A 22,052-nucleotide genomic window follows, 5' to 3' on the forward strand; every position below is an offset into this window, starting at 1 on the left:
GCATTGCCAGCCTCCCCAACCTCTACAGACCCGGCATTGCCAGCCTCCCCCACCTCTACAGACCCGGCATTGCCAGCCTCCCCCACCTCTACAGACCCGGCATTGCCAGCCTCCCCCACCTCTAGAGACCCGGCATTGCCAGCCTCCCCCACCTCTAGAGACCCGGCATTGCCAGCCTCCCCCACCTCTACAGACCTGGCATTGCCAGCCTCCCCAACCTCTACAGACCCGGCATTGCCAGCCTCCCCCACTCCTGGGTCCCATAAGGCCCATCTCTTATATAATAACCCAGAACTGTCAATCTGTGAGTGTATATAACACTGGGCGCAGTCATAAAGTGATCGCCGCCCCCCGGCCAGCGTTTTACACACACTGAATACAGATTGACAGTTCTGGGCTATAGCGACTGCAGCCCAGTGGCCCCCTCCCTTCCCCCGGCCTCCTGCTCACCTAGCCTCCCAGCACACAGCCAAAGTTGCCAGGGCCGGATTAGCAATGGGCCTGATGGAGCTGTAGCTCCAGGCCCACTCTCCAAACGGCCCATTTTGTAGCTGAGGGCCAGAGCTTTCCAACGAGCCTCGCCCCTCTTCGCTAGCCCCCCGGGAACTGGAGATACCGCCGGGCAAAGCTGGAACGTTTTCCCCATAGGATAACATGGGACCCGCCAATTCTGACCCCCACCCAGTTCCGATGGCTGCCCGTGGCATCACAGAAGCTCGAGGTTGATCTCAGTTGAACCCAAATCGATGGGCCTTCAATCTGATACCAGGCTAGTCCATATGGGTAAATTGGTTCCAGAGATATTGTGGGTAAACCGATTGTTTAATTTCTGAAATGTAATTTCTGGCTGTTCATGTTGTTTGAGGGGGATGCAGTCAAAATCCTGACGGTCAAAATCCCGACATTTAAAATCCCGACATTTAAAATACCGACAAGGTCAAAATCCCGACATTTAAAATCCCGACATATACAATGTACAGGTGAAACAGTCTACATGCCTTTCGGTCGACAGGTGCGAGGTCGACATGGGTTTTTTCACTGTTTTTTGAACCGACATGTGCCGACAGGCAGTATTTCATGCACTACCATCCACTACGGCGTGGTGGGAGAATAAAATAGTGTGCCGAGCGCAGCGAGGCACCGTGCCCGAAGCATAGCGAGCGATGCGAGGGGCTGCGGTTCACTTGCAACTGTGTCCATGTCGACTATGTCGACATTCGGGTCAAAAAACCCATGTCGACCTCGCACCTGTCGACCGAAAGGCATGTGGACTGTTTCACCTGTACATTTTATAGGTCGGGTTTTTGACCCTGTCAGGATTTTAAATGTCGGGATTTTGTCCATGTCGGGATTTTGTCCATGTCGGGATTTCATACCGAATCCGTTTGAGGGCAGATTTCTCTGGAACCAAACGGCTCAGTTTCACACGACCACAATCATTGGAAGCCCACTCAAATTAGACGCAGTATACCACACCCGCCCCTCCTGCACAAACCATATTTCACGCAATACAAACATTCACAGGTTACGGAGGTGGAGCCCCTAACGTTGGTGTGAACAGCGCTTTGTGAATGTGTGTATAATGGCTTGGTGAAGTCAAAGTGAAACTCCGCCCTGCGTTATACACACATATCTGGGCTAATATATAGGAGAGCTATAGAAGGGCAGTGGGCATAGCAGTGTATTCAGTACTAGGAAGGCAGTGGGGCACAGCAGTATGTACAGAAAGTACATAGGGGCTGCTGTGTGCCCAGGATTAAGTTGCTACTGCCAACAGGGGGGGCAGGAGGGGGCGGTGCTCCTGGCCTTTCATTCGGCAGCAGAGGCAGGGAAGGGGCGGGTCTCGGCGTATGATTGGTGGACGGAGCCGGCAATCTTAGGAGTGTGAGGAGAGAACCCACTGCTTCATCCGTGGAGACTCTCTCCTCCCTGTACCGCCCCGTCTTCGGACGCCAGTCACACCCCACACCTCCTTTGAATGTGCTGCTTTCTGCTGGCAAGGTCACTTTGGTGCAGCACGCCATCTACCTCCACCCACCCCCCCCAAACTGGCTGCTGCTGTTGTAACATGGCCGTCGCAGCAGGAGGAGGCGGCGGCGGCGGCCACTACTGAGGACAGCAGACCGCACGGATGCCCATCACACCCCGCACTACCACGGAATGAGCTGTTCACTGGCGGCGAGGTAACAGTGGTGCCAATGCCAGGAGCCGGACACAGCCTCCCTCCACCCCGCCCCCGAACTGGCTGCTGCTGCTATGTGTAACATGCCCATCACAGCAGGATGAGATGGCGGCCACTAATGAAGACAGCTGACCACAAGGAGGGGAAGTGCTGGAGGGGGTTACTGAAAAAGCAGTAGGTGGGGATGTGATGGAGGAGGGTACTAAAGCAGCAGCGGGAGGCACTAGGGAAATGTTAGGGGCCGGAGCGGCCTCTACACTGCTGCATGTAAACCCAACAAACCACCACCCACAGTACACATGCACCCATTTGTCCACCACAAAACACCTTGCCCCACCCATCCCACCTGCAACTCACCCACCCCATGGATCCCCCCACCCCTCACTCACCCACGCACCCCAACCACCTTACACCAGCCATCCCACTCTTGCACCCGACCCTCACCCACCTAACATACACCGACCTGCCTCACAACCCCACCCGCACCTCCACCATCCACAACACCACTCCATCCACCTCTGTATTTACAAATATTATCTTCAGGGGCAACTTCGCTGCAGCGTCTGCACTACTGCATGTGCACCCAACTATCCACCACCCACAGTACACACACACCCATCCCTCCCACACCCTTACTCACCTATCCCACCCTTCGACCCCACCCTCACCCAACGCAACACTACCTGCTACTCACCCAACCCATATATACCCGCAACCCACACACACACCCTACCCCCAAGCACCATCCATCACACTCTTGCACCTAACCCTCACCCACCCAATGCCACGCACCGCCACTATCTATAGCACGCACCCATCCACCTCTCTACTAACATATATTCTCTTCAAGCCCAACTTCATTACAACTTATTTCACACAATAAAGACCTTCACAGGTTAAGGGCACGGAGCCCGTTACGACGGTGTGAAGAGCGCCCATAGGGCGCGATGAATCACCTACTTTATAATATATACACAAACAGGGAGAATAGTTATATTCTATGGTCTGTGTACGTTTCAGCCTGACAACCTGAGTGGAAGCCCAGTTATTGGTGGACCAATACTTCAATGCCAGAAACATCTAAACCTGATTTATACAGGAACGGGATTCACACCTCATTCACTCCAGGTCTCCAACGCGTTGGAGCAGAATGTTTGTGTCCTCTCAGGCAGACTTCACGTCTACAGAGTCCTCCGATGTGTTAGGATTTGGAACAAAAATAATACAATACCAAATGAGTGGCTTCAGTCACCCGGCACAATATGTATCACGGTCATAATTACCGGTTACTAGGAAGCAGCGAGAGCTGGCTGCAGCGTACATACACAAGTTTATCAAAAACAAATAAAAAAGATAAATTGGAACTAAAGTTCCTTCCAAATATCGGATTGTAGAAACAGAAAAGGGAATTTTTCCAGAATTGTTCTCCAGAAATTCATCACAGTTCAGCGTATTCCGATCCTCAGATGTTCCTATCTCAGTAAAACACGTCCCACGTCCTCAGGGAGTAATTTTGTTTCATGAGCAGATAGCCGTGTTACAGCGACCCCATTCACATAAACACTTTCCCGGGAACAGAGGAAAGCAATTCCATTATCTGTACCCTCAGTATATACAGTACAGCAGAGAGAGACGGGTCCAAGCGAGGGGACACTGATATCACAAAACCAAAGTCAGTGTATCCTTTATCCCCCAGTGATGTACAACCTGACCCATTATCTCCAATTTGATGTTACCTTGTGAATCGGAGAAGATGAAATGGACGAGGTCTGTGGGAAAATAAGTAGGTGCTGCTCGATCGGAGCACGGCTATGGCTGGGCCAATCCGGGAAGTGAACAGATTGAGGTTATGGGGCGATTTTATCCCAATTTCACTTTGTAGGTACAGTATATAGAGTTATATTGAAATATAAAACAGGCGCTTTCCACATGGGACTCACCCTCTATAATAAATTGCAGACGGTGGGAACTATTTTCTAAGCTTTGGAGAGAGATAATGTAATGTACCATCCTATCAGTTGCAGCTCAGGCGGCGTTTGAAAAAGGACAGGTTCTGATTGGTTAGTAGTTTCTCTCTCTTCAAACTTTGATAAGTCTAACCCTACATGTGCCGCAGATGTGATATACACATGGTTTGGACTTGCCCAGCCCATATACAGTGGTCTATGGTGTAATATGTACCAGCTACCTGCATACTCGCCAGAATAGTTGCTTTGAGATCCCCCCCCCCCCCCCCCCAAAAAAAAGGGGGGGGACGACATACCTACTTGAGGTGACACGTGCTTCAAAGGGCTTGCTCTTTATGCATGAAGGCCTGTCTACCAGTGAAAAATGGTGTGGCTTTACAGATGGGGCACGGCCTTGTATCTCATACTGCCATTTTTGTCACTATGAATCCAGGGGATGTGAGCTGTCCCCAGAGGCCAGTCAGTATGCCATGCCAGCTCCTGCATGTAATTTTACAGTGCACCACCCAGCTCCGGTCACCGAGCAGCTTGCATCCCCTTAGTGACGCCATTGGTTGTATCTGGCATAATGCGTATAAGGGGCTCTACTGCGCGAGTTACGGGCACTACGGTGGGAAATAATGTGAGCATTACGGGCACTACCGTGGGGCATAAAATGCGATTCACATGCAAAAAGTTGATTTTGAATTTTTTCATACTTTACCTCTACGTGTCGGAGGTCATGTGGATGGTTAAGTGTGCCGAGTGCAGCATCAGCAGAGCGAGACACCTGGCCCCTGAGCATACAAGGGGACATGGCAAACCGATCGGGGGTCCATGTGCATAACGTCAGCATAACCACCAAACCACCAAAAAAAAAAAAAACCTTTTGTGAACCTTTTCCCACTGTTGACCTTTTGGGGTCCACCTAGACGCCTCCTGCCCATTACTGTTGGGACAATGATCCACACCAGATATGGTTGAGCATTGCACAGAGGAGACTGTACTTGTTATACTACAGACTAGTGACTTATAAAATATAGGTTTACACTGTTGCCAAGGTTTAGCCAGTGTAGTGCAGTTCCTAAAGTACTGTCAGCTATATACAGTATGGTCATGAATCAGAAATGAGGGTTAGAACTTCAGACAAACTGAACAACAAAACCTGCAATAGAGCGAGAGCAAGAGCGAGAGCACGTGATGTAGCAAGAGAGTGAGAGCACGTGATAGTGCTAACGATAGTGTGCACGATAGAGCAAGAGCGAGCGGTAGAGTGAGAGCAAGCGATTGTGCGAGAGCAAAAGATTGTGCTAGAGCAAGTGAGCACAAGATTGAGCAGGCAAGAGCGTGTGTATGTCCTTGTAATGTTGTGTATCCTTAGTAAAGAATAAGAGAGACATTATATGCTGTTCTAGAACATGTACAGATGTGACGCCAGCAGAACATTACAGAGCTCATCCAAAATCAAACAATAAGTAAAGCAAAGTCTAAAGGCGCACACAGAAAATAGGAGATAGGCACTGGTTCAAGGATCTCTGGGGTACACCGTACAGTAATATATTATGGAACATAGGACAGAAGAGGCTCACCCAGAAACAGGAGCCGAGAGGAACTCTGAGAACTAGGCCGCGCTGACATATGTCCGATATGGATGATTGCAGCCACAAGGATATCGGTCCATTGCTTAGTTACATAGGTCAGGATAAAATGCAGGACTTTGGGGGGTTGGCGGGGGGAGGGTTCAGAGAGATGTGTAATATTGCTGGAAGCAGCACAAGAAAACGCTGCCATTTCAGAAATGCCGCTTAATGTACTTTGAATGTAGACAATGAAGAATCTTACAGGAATCCATAGATGCTTGTTGTACAGTCACCATGGCGATAACTGCTCCATTGTTCACACAGAGGCAGAATCTTATACAGTATCTAACGGAATTTATTTTAGGCAAAGAATTATAGAAGCAAAAAAAAAAAAAAAAACCTTTCAAATATAAACATAAAATACCACAGCAGCGTAAACTATGGGTGCGTCACTCACACCTGCTCCTCAGATTTTATTACATACATACATACGTGTTCCCAGCACATTTTATTAGGGAGTGCACTCCTTAAAGGGGTCTAGCACCACCTATTGGGCGTGTGTAACACTGCCCATTGGGTGTGTCTAGCTCCGCCAATCAGGCATACATTGTCTACCATCATCGATTGGCACTCACTACAATGTAAAACATCTCTTAGCCACACCATAATCTCCTGCATATTTCAGTATTATGGCCAGATCTATCAAGCTTCAAAAGTGATAACATGGAGAGTGATAAACAGCCAGCCAATCAGCTCCTACCTGTCACGTTAAAGGCTGGGTTTTAAAAATGTCTGATCAGCAGCCAGCCAGATGCTACCTCTCTCCACTGTATCACTTTTTGAGCTTGATACATCTGGTACCCCATCTTCTAAGTACTCTGTACATGCAAATAAAGTCAAAAACCGATATGGATGACGCAGGTATGTAGTGACAATGGTCTAGTACAATTAATAATGCAAAACACACAAAAATGGATTGCTGGTCCGAGGGCCTCCGAAGGCCATGTAGCTGAAGCGCCATAGTGACAGGGAGGTGTTTAATAGGTTGTGCACAGCATTAGGGGGTGCCTGACGGCTTTCTTATTCCCGAGTGCAGTTTCCTGTTTATGGCAGGATATTTGTGCATTACAAATAATCTACATATGTATGGAGTTGGGGGGGGGAGGGGGGGGTTCCGGATGCTCATAACCACCTCCCCCTTGTATATCACTACACTGCTAATATATTATATAAATATGCCAGAGAGGATGGGGGCCCAAAGGATGCCATAACACCAGAGAGGGGGATGGGGCACAAGGGCCCTGTGGTGCCAGAGAGCGATAGGGCCCAATGACCCCCTAACGCCAGAGAGGGGGATGGGGCACAATGGCCCTGTGGTGCCAGAGAGTGATAGGGCCCAATGACCCCACAACGCCAGAGAGAGGGGATAGGGCCCCGTAATGCCAGAGATGGGGCCCATTGACATAGTAATAAAATATTGAAGGATACATATAATGCAAAATTCAATACAATTTTCTCTATTACAGTGACCTTCTGTTACTGGCATATAAAGAATCTCCAGGAAACTATGGGAAACGGTCATTGGGTCGAAAAACTAAAAAACCTCATGACGACCTTTTGACCTTTGACCTATGATCATGATGACCAACATGCTGGTGACCCAGTGATCCATACAACCTGAATTCCTGACTGTTCCTAGACAATGGTCCGACTTCATTTGGACACGGTGGGTGGCTGACAGGCAGGGTAGGGACATGTATTAGCCAACAGTAGGTACTTGCATAGATTACACTTACACATGGGGGAGATGTACGAAGCAGTGAATAAAAGTGGAGAAGTGTATCAGTGGCAACCAATCAGCTTTAAGGTAGGATTTATCCAAGTGCGTGCTATAAAAGCTTAGATTTCATTGCTTCCTACATCTGCGTCTAAGCAATGTCCCCCATCCGGCAGCTGATGCCCCCACCTCTAGTGGTGGCACTTGGCAGCTGTACACTTTGCATCATGAGCTGAACGACCACTTTAGAAAATTCTGTTGCGACAAATGTTTAATTCCTCAGCAAAATGCTCCCACAGTCAGCAAAGGTTTATAGACCTGGAACCTGGCACAGGGGACAAGTGACCAATAGTCAAGGAGTACAATCCCCAACATACTGAGCGACAGCAGGAGAGAACTTACCTGTTACCTACTCACAGTACAAACAGCCAAGGCCTGAGGATAGAGCCGGCCAATCCCCTAGTGACATCACTGACGCAGACTCTCCAACCTGGCCCCTTCCACCACATACAAAAGGCCCTCATACAGGTCTGGTCGCGGCTGCGCTTTATGCACTGGTTACCGGTACTTTTTGCCAGAGACGTAGGATGGCAGCAGACCAGTATAACGTTGATTGATAGTCTGCTGCCACCTAGAATGGAGATTTGCTGGCCTCTGCGAAGAGTGTCTTTTTTTGCACCATGGGTGCCGCAAGCCAGCCAATGGTGATGGAGAGTTCTGATGTTGAATCCTAGGACGTGTCACTACCACAGAAGGAAGCATCTGCTTGTAATACACGCCTCCTGCTGCATCACCATACAGCGCTATCACTGCTGTATCCGATAGCAACGCCAACCACATCTGGACAACCCCCAAAGCTCTCCACTCCTGGACTACCCTCTCAACTAGCCAATATCTCCAATGAGAAATTGCATTATTTATGATTGAATTAGGTCAAGAACATCTATTTAAAAAAAAACTTTTCCAAAACAATTTAAAAAAGGGGGGGGGGGGGGGGGGAGGGGGGGAGAAAAATCCAGCTTAAAATATCCATTGTTATATTATATTAAACTGCAGTGATGGCCATCGATGGCTTTAAACCCATTGTTATACAGTATTATATTACACTATAATGATGGCCATTGACGGCTTTAAAACCATGGTTAGAAATCGCATAGATTCAGCTGGGCAAAGCATTCACCGTCAATCAAATCCCATTTCCCAAGTCTACAGGACACGTGGGCAAGTACGAGCCAGGCAAGGGCTATCTCTGCCACTACTTTATATAAAACACTATTTTGAGATTAAAATATATAGGATCTTATAAAAATTTTGATACTATAAATAAATAAAAATAAGTAAAAACCACTATAAATCTTTACAGTGGAAACGTTCTTTTCATGGTACCAGTAAGCTCCCCGGACACCGTCACGCAGCGATATTGCAGTATAATAGAGGTATAAAACACATTTACGGAACTAAAGAGACAATGGAAAACAGGCCTTTCCCGCGTGTGGTTGGACAATAGATAGATTTGGCCATAAAAGTTAAATATGTCTTCCCACAAGAGAACAATCCGGTACATTTCCCCGACACAATCTACCAGTATAAACCCTTTCCTGGCCGAGCGGAGAATCTCACAAGATCAATGTCTCGGTGAGGTGTCACAGTGGGAGTCCAGCGTCACACTCCACCATTGTCAGATGACACTTAGGAGAGGAAGAGAACCGCATTCTTCTCTTACCTGTGCTCCATTTCCCGCACGGATAGGATGATGCCGGACGAGGATGACTTCTGCTTTATGGAAGCCAAGAAGGTGAACTCGCGCTTATTCCGGAATAACTGGATCACCTTTTCAGCGGTGCGCGGGGCCGCGTGGATCTCTCGCTCCGCATCTGCGGAAGAAGAAGAGAATAAGTCAACATCAGTGTTCTCTGGATAGATGATGCATTAGGCAGACGGTTTGTGCTTGAGTCCATTAATAACAAACCCTATACACACACATATATACATAAATATACTATATACTTTTCATCCTGTAAGAGAATTCAGGCTGTATGACATTGTATTTACCATAACAGCATAGTTGGCCCTGAGCAATGCACTGGGGCCACTACACACTTATTCATGGGAACCAATTTATAAACAACCATGGTCCAGCCACACCCATCCACATATAGTGAATGGCTGTTTAGAGTCTGATTGGTGGATAGCACTAGCCATCCCACCAATCAGAATGCTGACAGCCTTCCACTGTCTGGCTGCAGACTGGGATGCAGGTAGGGAATGCTGCATTCTGATTGGTGCACAGCTTCAGCCACCCACCAATCAGCATGCTGAAAGCCATTCACTGCTTAGCTGCAGGCTGGGAAGCAGGTAGGGAATGCTGCATTCTGACTGGTGCACAGCTTTAGCCACCCACCAATCAACATGCTGGCAGGCATTCATTGGCTGCAGGCTGGGAAAAAGGTAGGGAATTAATAATTTTTTTGTTGGTTTTTGTTTTGTAAAATTCTATTACACTCCTTCCACTATATAATCATTTAAAATGGCCATCGCATGGATCCCCATCACTGGTGTCAGTGGTACTTTCCATCAACGGGCAGGAAACCATCCATGGGGACACCTGACAGCAGTGGGCCAATCAGAGAAGGTGGGTGAGTCTATCAGAACTCATGCTGATAAGACACTGGACTGCCAACATCAATGCCAAAACATCGGTCAATGGTAGCAAACATCAATGTTTGCCATCATTAACTACAGTTCAACTACAGTTCTCTAACGGATTTCTCCTCTTTGCTCGATACTAAATATCAGCAGATCTGTCACAAGGCTTTTAAAAAATATATAACATTTTGAATGAGATAAAGTAGAGGGAGGTAAAGTACCAGCTAATCAGCTCCTAACTGCCATGTTACAGGTCGTGTTTGAAAAATGACAGGAGCTAATTGGTACTTTATTACAACCAATGGTAGTGTGTCTGACTGCGCTTATGTGATGGGTACGACAGAGCACCGCTTTCTGTACTGTGTGTCTATAGAACTCCATTCACTACATCAGCACAAAGTACTGGCCAGTGGGAACAGGGATTCTAAAGATGGTAGCGGGTAATGGTAAAGAACCCCCATGGTGATGAATCTGGCATGTACGTATTCTGTTGGCATAGATCACAATAAGAGATTTAGAGCTGTAACCATATATTGTCGACACCTCAAATAGGTCAACATGGGTAAGATTGATGGCGTCGGAAGGTCTACAATGGGAAGTTCGACGGTCAACATGAGTTTCCCACCTTTCTTTGTCCAGAATGTCAACATGGACACTGCATGGCTTGCTGCGCACGCTATTTTATTCTCCCGCCAAGTCATAGTGGATAGTAGGGCATGAATTACCGCCTGTCGGCACATGTCAGCTCAAAAAATGTGAAAACCTAATTTTGACCTTCTGACTGTCGACATCCCATTGTCAACCTTCCGAGCCTGTTGACCGTATACCATTTAAAAAAAATTACATCTGGGGAGGTCTCAGAAGAGGAATGGGTAAACGGAGGGGTGGGGGAGACCGCGCCAATTTGCCTTTATTATCAATGAGTTCTACCGCGGTACAGCAGAGTAGGGATGGCCATCGACCATTGATGATTTGAAATCATCAATGGTTCATGACCGATGTTGAATACTTTTGCCATCGATGGGGGAGAACCAGATGATTTACCTCCATCAATGGAACAGCAAAACTGTTTTGCTTTTTTGATGTTTTTTTTTCCAAAGTGCCGGGACACGGAACATAGCTCCGCCCCCTGACACCCGCGAAGCACCGCCCCCATGTTTTGATTGGCCCACAGGCCAATCAATCAAACACAATGGATGACCATCGATATGTAAAAATATCGATGGTCAGCCACTGCATAGTTTAGCACTATTGATGGCCAGTTGCAGAATAACCAGATGGCAATGGCAATGATGGCCATACCTAAAGCAGAGCGCAATATATAGAGTGCCATATATAGAGTGCGATAGAGTTTACAAAAGGAGACGGATATTTATATATTCCATCAAGCAGATTTTTAAATATACAAGTAGGCTGCGGTACAGATTGTGCTAAGCGACAATGCATTATAACTTATCATTTTATATTTTTTCTATTAATACACAGGGAAATGATAAATCATTTTATGTTAATTTAACAGTACATTAGCTCTATGCGATTGTCTCGCCTTCTTTCTAGAAACAGGAGATCCAAGCACAAAATATGCTCTATTAATGGAAAGAATTTGGGAAAATATAAAATACGATGTGTATTTATTGCACAAAATCTCCGGCCTAATGTGAGTGATGGACTAGCACACAAATATGGCTCTGGACAGTGAGCAACCCTGAATGCGTTTCTGAGCTGCGCTGACCATTGAAGGAACAAAAAAAAAAGGGAATTTTCACTATATAAAAACCACATATAATTCATTAATGACAAATAAAGTGTGGAGGAAATAGATTTTCAGATGTTTCCACACTTCTTCACACCTGCTCTTATTTGATCAGTCACATGCCTTCAGCTGTGCCGGGCTGGTGGGAGAATCACTGAAATCAACAGGTAAGGCACAGACAGACACATATATATATATATATACACACACACACACACACACACACACACACACACACTAGTAAGCCCACTCAAAGTAAAAGCTTTGAAAGCTAGTCCGCTACATTGTGATTCTATGTGTGAGAGAGAGAAAGAGATGTGGTTTCATTTGAGGTGAAGTACCGCCAATGACCATTAGAGGCCACGCAACGAAACAAATTACTCCTTTTTTTGCTAAAAGATGTCATAACAGAAAGTGAAAGCAATTTTGCAGGGATATTGATCGGATTCAAACTTGCTGGATATGGAGAGGGAGCTGTGTCACAGTTCAAAGGGAAAGTAAAACGGTCACAGCTCAAAGTGAAAGCACATTGCAGAAGCTGTCATTTTGATATTAAATCATTTTACAATTTTCATGCCACGCCCTGTTTGTGAAAAAAAAGTAAAATAAACAAACAAAAGAAAGTTCTGAATTCCTGAGTGGTGGATACTGTGGGCCTTATTCTAGTTCACTCTTTCTGACAAAATCCTTCTTAGATGGAAAAAACCATGTGCACTGCAGGTGGGACAGATGTTACTTGTGCAGAGAGAATTCGATTTGGTGGGGTTTTACTTCAAAGTGAGATCTATATTGCAGTGGAAAAATAAAGCAGCCAGTATTTACCCTGCACAGAAACAAAATAACTCACCCAAATCGAACTCTCTCTGCACATTTTATACCTGCCTCCCCCTGCAGTGCACATGGTTTTGTCAGAAAGAGTGAACTAGAATAAGGCCCTGTGTGTATGTGTGTACTAGGTGTTTCCCAGGCAATGTGGGCTTATCTGTGCGCAGATGTATATTTACATAGAGAATCGTAGAAGATTTGAGAAGTGTCAGAAATCTCGAGCAGGGAAGAAAAGCCTCTATGACCCCCAGACTCTACATCAGCGGCTGGGAACATCAGATCCATCTCTTTCCCTTTCTAATATCTGAAATTATATAGCTAAGGACGACGGCTATTCATCGCAGAGCATTCATCCAGTACTCGCGTCCCGCATGTCTATTATCCCGGAGAGAGAATCTTCTCAACTGTACGCCAGTCTTCAATGTGAGTTTAGCAGTACAATTGCCTCTCGCCTCACGATGATTGCCGAAACCTTTCAAAATGTCACATGCAGATGCAGTTTTCTGAGGAACACAAATCAGCCGCTAATAGGGAAAGGAAATGTGTCACCAGAGCTAAAAGCTGAAGACGCCAAGTGGCACTGACGCACTAAATAAAGGGTTGCCCGCATACAACTCTCCCTACTCCATGCAATGCTTAGTGAGATAAAGTCCCAGCCAATCAGCTTCTGCATTATGTGTTACAGGCTGTATTTGAAAAATGTCATTGATTGGTACATTATCTCTTGCGATTTTATCGCTCTCCAAATTTTTACAAATCCCCCCAACTAAAGGTTTTATTCTAATTATAAAACAACTTCACACAACAGCAGAGCTGTAGCTCACTGTATAAACACTTTGATCTGCTGTTTCACACTCTGAGACGTCAACTCAAGGGGGCTACAAAGGGTGTTTGCGAGTCAGCAGCCCCCTTTCTGACAGCAGGAGCCCTGCGGCCACTGCCTCCAATATCTTTGGAAGTTACACCACTGGCATGAAAGCGTTACACACAGATACATTATTTAACCACCATCAGGTATGTAATTAAAAACCTAGGCACAACACAGCTTTATATTACAACTACCTCCTTCACATTGCAAAGTTGGTTCAGATTAAACCTGGGTCACCCATTTTACATAGGGCAATATGGGTTTAACTCTTCCTTATTTGCCGACTTTTGAAAACGAGATTATAGTTGGTAGTAGAATTTTGCACAGTGCCCCATTGAGGGGGCGTGGTATGCTCCACCCAAAGGGGCGTGTCTAGTTCCATATATGGAGAGATTGTGAAAAGAGATTGTGAACGTGGCACCTAGAAGCGTGGGTGTGTACTGCTACATCTGAGGGGAATCTTTTAAAATGACTTATATCCAAATGTAGATGAGCCCCAAAGCAGTTAGTAAGAGTTACTATACTTGGTAAAGTGCTGGGAAATGCTGCTGATGATGCAATGTAAATATATCCATCTCTCATTCCTTTTTAACAGTGTAATGTAATGTTTTTGTAACAGTGTAATGTAGGCTAAGTGAAATGAGGGAGATTGCTAGACTAATGAGGGAGAGAGGGAGATTGCTGCTATTTCAGGGAGTCTCCTGCAGAATGCAGGAGGGGAGGCAACTTTGAACTCTTCTTAGAAACCGGGTTGAATTGCTGAGTTGTTCGGGTAAGAAGCTTTGGTCCTTTCACACTGCACCTCGACCCGGGTCAATACGTCACCAAACCAGCAATAGCACAGGTCCGAGGTGCGGTGTGAAAGGGGCAGGGGCGGATTCAGGGATGAGGGTGCCCCTAGCAGAGCCAGATTAAGGTCTAAATGGGCCTGGAGCTGAAAATGATCAAGGGCCTATTATGCGCAATAATAGGGGTTGCGGCCAGCACCTAATAATGTGGGAAGCGTGACCAGTGTTCTGTTTGGGTGGTCTGCTCATGGGTGTGTCTCTATTTGTGTAAATACTTTCAACTAATTATATATGCGTGGAAAAGGCAGGGGGCTGGCATAAGAAAAATGCAGGGAGATATATTGGTGGGTGCACTCCAAAAGGTGCACCCGCAGGACGCCGATGTCCTAAGATACTTGTGGTGTGAGGTGGCACTGCAGTCATAAAAAAATACTGAAAACCAAAACTTGGTAGACAATATGTCAGCACCTTTTATGTGGTCACCTAAGTTTACCACACCATATACCCCTTATACAAATCATGCAACACAATAGTAACCCCTTATGAGTTTGAAAAAAACTCAGGAGCCCGAGGTGTGCTCCCCACCACCAGTGCTGTGCCTAAACACGTGCAAAGGAGGCCGTGCGATCGAATGGGTCCGTCTCCTAGGAGACAGGGCCCCGTTTTTCCCCTAACCCCTCTCAACCATAAGGCCGAAGAGGGGAAAATAGGGAACGGTGGGTCCTCTTCGCCGAAGCTTAGAGAGACCCTCATTCCTCAACCCCCGAAAGGGTTAGGACGGTGGGTCCTCCGCACCCGAAGGTTTGGAGAGACCCGCAGTGGACTTCCCTCTGCCTTGCGGCTCGGGGTCGTCCTCGGGGGGACCGAAGCTCTCCCCAAAAGGCGAGAGCTTCGGCACATTGGGGAAATGGAAGGCCCAAAAGGGTCGACCACACAACCCAAAAAAACGTGACAAACTACAAAAAAAATACAAGGAACGTGAAAAGTGACAAACGTGAGAGAAAGAAGAGAAATAAATAATAAAGGACCCTAGCCAGAAGGCCAGGGTGGGGGTGTGAAAAATTGTCCTACCCCATCCAAAAGGACGAGGTAAGGACGTGAAGCGCATACCTAGAGGGAAAGTGCGCAGTGCTAGTGCTTACTAGTGCATGGTGATTTTGGGATCACCCGTGCATGTTCGGCACCCCCGAGTTTCCCCGGGGGCACAGTGCAGCCTCGGACTCCAAGCAGCCAGCCAGTCAGCGTCCGACCAAGTGTTTCTCCGCTCAGCCAGTGGGCCCTTTCCGACCCCGGGCATGGGAATGGATACTCCACCGGGCTTTTTCGGTGAGTCTCCCCCGCAGAGGCCCAAATAGACCACCTGAGGAAGAAGAAACCACCTACTCAGTCCCGACGTTTCACCTCTCCCAGGGATTGAGTACTGGGCTGGGCTTTTCGCTGTCTCACTGGCCGGGGGCGACATGTTAACCCCCGGACCAGAGAGCAATCTACTCGGTCCCAGCTTTTCCCTTCTTCCTGGGAGTGGATACTAGACCGGGCTTTTCGAGTGACTCTCCCACAGAGGCAAAGACCCCTGAACAAGAGCCCCATCTCAAAGCACCGATGCTTCTCCCCCCCCTACCAGTGGAGAGAATGGTATTCCCTCCCTAGCAGGGCATCGAGACTAAGCCATTCCTAGCACTCATACTGTACTTGCTTCTTACACATTATGCCACATGGAATGAGACAAAATTCACACCGATTGAGCAAAAATTCATACTATGGCACACAGATTGAGTCCAAATTCACGTTATGCCACACAGATTAAGGCAAAATTCACATTTTGCCACAAGGATTGAGCCAAAATACACACAATACCAGGCATGTCCAAACAGTGGCCCTCCAGCTGTTGTGAAACTACACGTCCCAGCAAGCCTTGACATAGTTTTAGCATTCCCTAATTGCAAAACTGTGGCAATGCATGATGGGACTTGTAGTTTCACAGCTGGAGGGCCATAGTGTGGACATGCCTGCACTATACCAAACATATTGAGCAATAATGCCCAATATGCTTCATAAATAGGGGCATTGCACGCCAAAGGCGCACATTAAAAATTTACACCATAATGCCCATTACATGTTAAGCCTCACACCATAATCTCCATTAAGTATTATGCCAAACACCATAATGCCTATTAAAAATTATGCTACATAAGTGTTGCTTACCTACATGTTCATTGCCAGGGGTTCCATGCTCATTGCCATGTGGGAATTACATGCTCATTGCCAAGGGGGAATACATGCTCTTTGCCAAGGGGGAATACATGCTTGCGGTAACTGGGGGACAGTTGCCACCGGGCAGAAATGACAGCCATTAACAGCTGGGCAGAGAGCAGGGGGCTGCCCGTATGTATTCAGAGCACTGCATGTCCCGGCTATTTGAAATAATACCCATTTCATACCAGAAAATTCAGGGAATGTGGTCCCAGGATTATGCACGGAAATTCTTCGACTTGCCCCTTTTACACCAGCCTAGTCCCTGCATTTTCTGGTGTGAGGGGGATAGAAAACCACCCCTCCCCCCTTTAAACAACCAGCTATATCTTCAGAACCAACTGACCCATTTACATGTAGCCTTCAAATGATTTTGGTCCCGTGAAACTGGGCAGTTTGGTTCCCGAGAAATCTGTCCTCAAAACAACATGAACAGCCAAGAAATTACATTTCAGATATGAACAAAAAAAAATTGTTTTACCTGCAATATCTCTAGAACCAATGAACCCATATGGACCAGGTATCAGATTGAAGGCCCAGCGATTTGGGTTCGACTGAGATCAACCTCGAGTTTCTGTGATGCTGTAGGGGGAACTGGCAGCCGTTGGAACCGGGTGGAGGTCGGAAATATAGGGTCTCATGTTATCCTATGGGGAAAAGGTTCCAGGTTTGCCTGGCGGTATCTCCGGTTCCCGGGGGGGAAGGGGGATGCAGTTAAAATCCCGGCGGTCGGGATCCCGGCGTTCAGAATCCCGACAACTTTCTCCCTCCGTGGGTGTCCACGACACCCCTGGAGGGAGAATAAATTAGTGTGCCTGCTGCGTGGCGAGTGCAGCGAGCCCGCAAGGGGGGCGATCCACGTCCCCCCCTTGTCGGGATTTTGGCGTCAGGATTTTGAACGCCGGGATTTCATACTGAATCGCGACGCGGGGCTGGTCTCGTTGGAAAGCCCTGACCCTCAGCTACAAAATGGGCCTATTTGAAGAGTGGGCCTGGAGCTATAGCTCCATCAGGCCCATTGTTAATCCGGCTCTGGCTCCTAGGCACAACAATTATGTTTGCACCCCTCCCTCACCTAATTATATTATTTTTATTGATTACGTATAAGCCCTCATTTGATAATAGCCAATATAATCTATTTATAAAAAAAAAAGCCACTAACTGACATGTTCTTTTATTATGAATACATAGTTACTAAGTAGGACAGTTACAGGGGGCAGTATCTGCATGTCCTATCCATTTACACTCTATTTAAGATGGAATATAGTACAGTACAGTGGATATTTTGCCGTTTTTGGTACATTTTGGGCTGACAGTACTATCAGAGGCATCCAAGTGCCTCCCCCAAACATGTGCCGCCCCTAGGCACGTGCCTAATGGGAAATTCGGCTCTGGAAATCCCATCACAATGACGGAACATCATAATAGTAATGTCTGCACCACCGGCTGTGCGCCATATCCAGTCAACAGGTCTACCATAACTAGACTGAATTACCTGGTTGACCAATCACGGTCAATGCTTTTCAATATATATATATGAGTCTACAAGCCAGCAGAACGCAGCCCGAGAGTGACCCGGCGACTCCTCAGTCCCCCCTAGAGCACAGAATCCCAAACAAAAGATTTTAATATGAATAAAGTTTTCTTATTTAAAATAAAACCCCTACAACCTGGAATGAAAGTTACTGTATGTGGTTGGTCCATGCAGAGTGCACATTAAGGGCCTTATTCTAGTTCACTCTGACAAAATCAGATGGACAAAACCATGTGCACTGCAGGTGGGGCAGATGTTACTTGTGCAGAGATAATTAGATTTGGGTGGGGTTTTACTTCAAAGTGATATCTATATTGCAGTGTATAAATAAAGCAGTCAGTATTTACCCTGCATAGAAACTAAATAACTCACCAAAACCGAATTCTCTCTGCACATTTTACATCTGCCCCCCTGCAGTGCACATGGTTTTGTCCATCTAAGAAGGATTTTGTCAGAAAGAGTGAACTAGAATAAGGCCCTAAGTGCCATAAGCAAAGTAGCAATGCATAATTTATCCTCTTCTGCGTGCGATGTGCTTTATACAACACGCACGGAATACAGACCGCTTGCTGTGCCGAAGCTTCCCGTACACCAGGGATCGCCAACCCGTCGCTCGCGAGCGACGGGTAGCTCTCCGGGTGTTTTGCGGTAGCTCGCGGCGTCACTTTGCGACAGGAGGTCAAATGCGCAAGATAGTGACCTCCTGCCGGCGTGCACTGTGCGCCGCTGACCGCGTCATTTGCATACGCGGCCGTACCTGGCCATCCAGTGACAGTCTGCAGCCAGCGTGGGTGGGGGGAGCTGGGAGGGCCCTCTCCCCACTGTAGAGGCAGTGCCGCACTATGACCTGGCCGCGACATCCCCCGCCAGGCGACATCCCCCCCTCGTTGTTGCAGTGACGGACCTGGGAGCCTGACAGCCACCGGGAGCCGCACACATGATGGAGGAGCTGCACTCACAGTCCGCGGCCGCCCGACAGTTTACAGCTGCCTGCAGGTTAGACAGGGGAAATGGATGGGGAGAGGTATCGGGAAACAACTCCAGGACCAGTGAGAGCAATGTGTGCGTGTGTGTGTGACTTCTATGTGTAACAGTGTGTGTGTGTGTGTGTGTGTGTGTGACAGACTGTGTGTGCGTGCTGTGTGTTACAGTGGGTGCATGTTGTGTGTACTGTGTGTGACAGCTGTATAATGGGCATCATGTGTGGGACATATGTATAATGGGCATCATGTGTGGGGCATATGTAGAATGGGCATATGTAGAATGGGCATCATGTGTGTGGCATATGTATAATGGATCATCATGTGTGTGGCATATGTATAATGGGCATCATGTGTGGCATATGTATAATGGGCATCATGTGTGGCATATGTATAATGGGCATCATGTGTGGCATATGTATAATGGAGCTGTTTAATGGAGCGTCACGCTGTGGGACTTTGCATAATGGAGCGTCACATTGTGGGGCATATGTACTGTATAATGGGCATATGTATAATGGGCATCATGTGTGTGGCATATGTATAATGGGCATCACGGTGTGGGGCATATGTATAATGAGCATCACAGTATGCGGCATAGGTATAATGGGCATCACGGACTGCACTATTGGGGTCATGTGTATCTGGCACTGTACTATTGGGAGCATATGTGTATCACACCCCCATTTTCCATGGCCGCACCCCATGTGGCTACAGCTCTTAGAGAGCTGACCATGCCCCCATAGCGGAAAAAATGGGGGATGTAGCCTCGCAGCAGTTCCATGGTAGTAGCTGAACCCTCTAATTTTTGGCGCGTGCCTTCGGCACGCGCAGATGTCTCTGCTCCTCTACCTACAGTGTTGGGAGGTATGTTTGTGACATATTGGACATTGCAGTGTGTGCCATATTATGTCTGGGGCATTGCAGTGTGTTTTTTTTTATATTATGCAGATTTTTTAACATTTTTTACTTTAGTAGCTCTTCGGGCGGTTTATTTTGTCGCGAGTAGCTCCCGACCCAAAAAAGGTTGGAGACCACTGCCGTACACTAATCAAGGGCGACGCAAACCAGATCCTGGCTGCGACCGTTCAAAGGAGATTTATAGGAATGAAATGAAGGTGTTTATCATCTCAGAAATCCAGGCTGCATGTGAGATTAGAACATAGAGTCCCTCTGGAATTATGACGGCGCAGACAGACAGGACCGTTCAGTTCAATCATGGATGAGATGAAATGACAACTACTCCGCAGAAGGGATCTTGGAAGCTCTCGCAGTAGAACTAGTGCACGAGGTCTTCCCTGAAGGAACAATCAAATACTCTGCACATGAAAATAATGATGGTATCAGCTGCTCTTTGCTCTCTGCTGTAATAATGGTAGGTGAAGGTTATCTCAGTATAAAAAGAGGGGAAAAGCATAGAACTGCAGTCTGTTCAGCTTCCCTGGCTACAAGCTCAACACTTTACCGGTAGGACTTTCCCCGCTCCCCGGAGAGTAGACAACCCCCACCCCCCGCACCTGGGGGGGGGGGGGGGGTCGGAGGCCGCATGGACCTCATCGACTGCTGTTGGACAGTAGGTTTTGTTCATGGTTCTAGGACACACATTTGGGGTTACATAGAAACAGGTTTTTTTTTCCCTTAAAGCGGCCCCGTGGTTCCCAAACTTTCTTGACCAGGGCGCCCTAGAATATCAACATTTGTTTAAGGCACCCCTAGTCAAAAAGTTTCTTATGGATAAATAAAAAATAAAGTAAGTTGTGCTTAGTGGTCACCTTCAGGATCAGTTATGTGGTGGGGAACATCGCTGTGGTTCTAATGGTCCATACCTTTTATGATTGGCAGCCACCAGCACTGGTTTTGCCTATCACTTTGAGCATAAATAATTTGTTTTGGTCGTGGACCTCCGACCCAAGGCACCCTTGCAAACATCCCAAGGCTCCCCAGGGTGCCTAGGCACACAATTTGGGAACCACTGCCATAGCCACTTAAAAAAAGAAAGAAGAACATCCAATATTGGCCGACATCCCATACCTTCAGCACCATCTTGTTTAAAACCCAGGATTTAAAAATTGGTCAAATTTCCCCCCATTTAATCTTATTCCTTTGGCCCCTAGGTGTTTCTATAATGGGTGCAATATGTGCGGGGCCGGAAGGCCCACACCGCACCCATGTATAAATTACTCACCTCTCTGGAGTCTCACCCAAGGTGCTGCATTCATGGCAAAAATCACTGCCAAAAAGGCCACCGCGCATCCGCAGTACTGAATTTGGTCTCCGGAACATAGTGGGTGCCATGTTTCTGGAGACATGTCCTGCACAATGCCAGAGTATGCGGTACCGTGGAGAGGAGACAGCCCCTCCGGATTCTGCACAAACACCCTCCTCTGTTAAAGCACCGCTGCTCAGCCTTATTTATAGGAAAAGGATTACTCAGAATATGACAAAACATGGACCACATCAAGCCTTAGGCCACGGTGATCCTGGCTATAAATGGCCGCCTTAGCTGACTAGGCTCTTCAATATAGGTTTCGTTTTCCTGAACAAGAACACCATTCTCTGCTATAACAATGGATCCCAGTCCCTAATGGGATATAAAAGAAACAAATATAAATATTGAGTTTTTGAGAGAACATGTTTTATGTTGGAAGCAGACAGGAGAACACATGTTCCATCCCCCTGATCTAATCGCAATAAATGTTTCTCAAGTTCTCAGCGTAAAAAAAAAAAAAACATTAATCTGGGATTAATGTCGGATTTTAAATCCCAGGATGCCTCTTGATAAAGACGAATGCTCTCTAGAAAACGTGACAGGATTCTGTCCGCATTAATAAATGGCTTAAAAAATGATATCCAATGCAGATACGTACAACTATGCCAGTTACAAACATATTATTTAGAGTGGGTGCTGCTAATACAACAC

General features: G+C 47.0%; 1 protein-coding gene across 7 annotated transcripts in view; it reads right to left on the reverse strand.

The window, feature by feature from the left end:
• The window catches only part of NELL1 (neural EGFL like 1), a 558,514-nt gene that overhangs the window by 457,984 nt on the left and 78,478 nt on the right, over positions 1-22,052 (reverse strand). For all 7 annotated transcript variants that reach the window (XM_083164040.1, XM_083164038.1, XM_083164037.1 and 4 more), the window contains exon 3: positions 9,209-9,359. In XM_083164040.1, coding sequence (XP_083020166.1) covers positions 9,209-9,359 — 151 coding nt within the window. The remainder of the gene's footprint in view (positions 1-9,208; positions 9,360-22,052) is intronic.

This window comes from Crinia signifera, chromosome 11 (assembly GCF_055691185.1).
Source record: "Crinia signifera chromosome 11, ASM5569118v1, whole genome shotgun sequence".
NCBI classification, from domain to species: domain Eukaryota; kingdom Metazoa; phylum Chordata; class Amphibia; order Anura; family Myobatrachidae; genus Crinia; species Crinia signifera.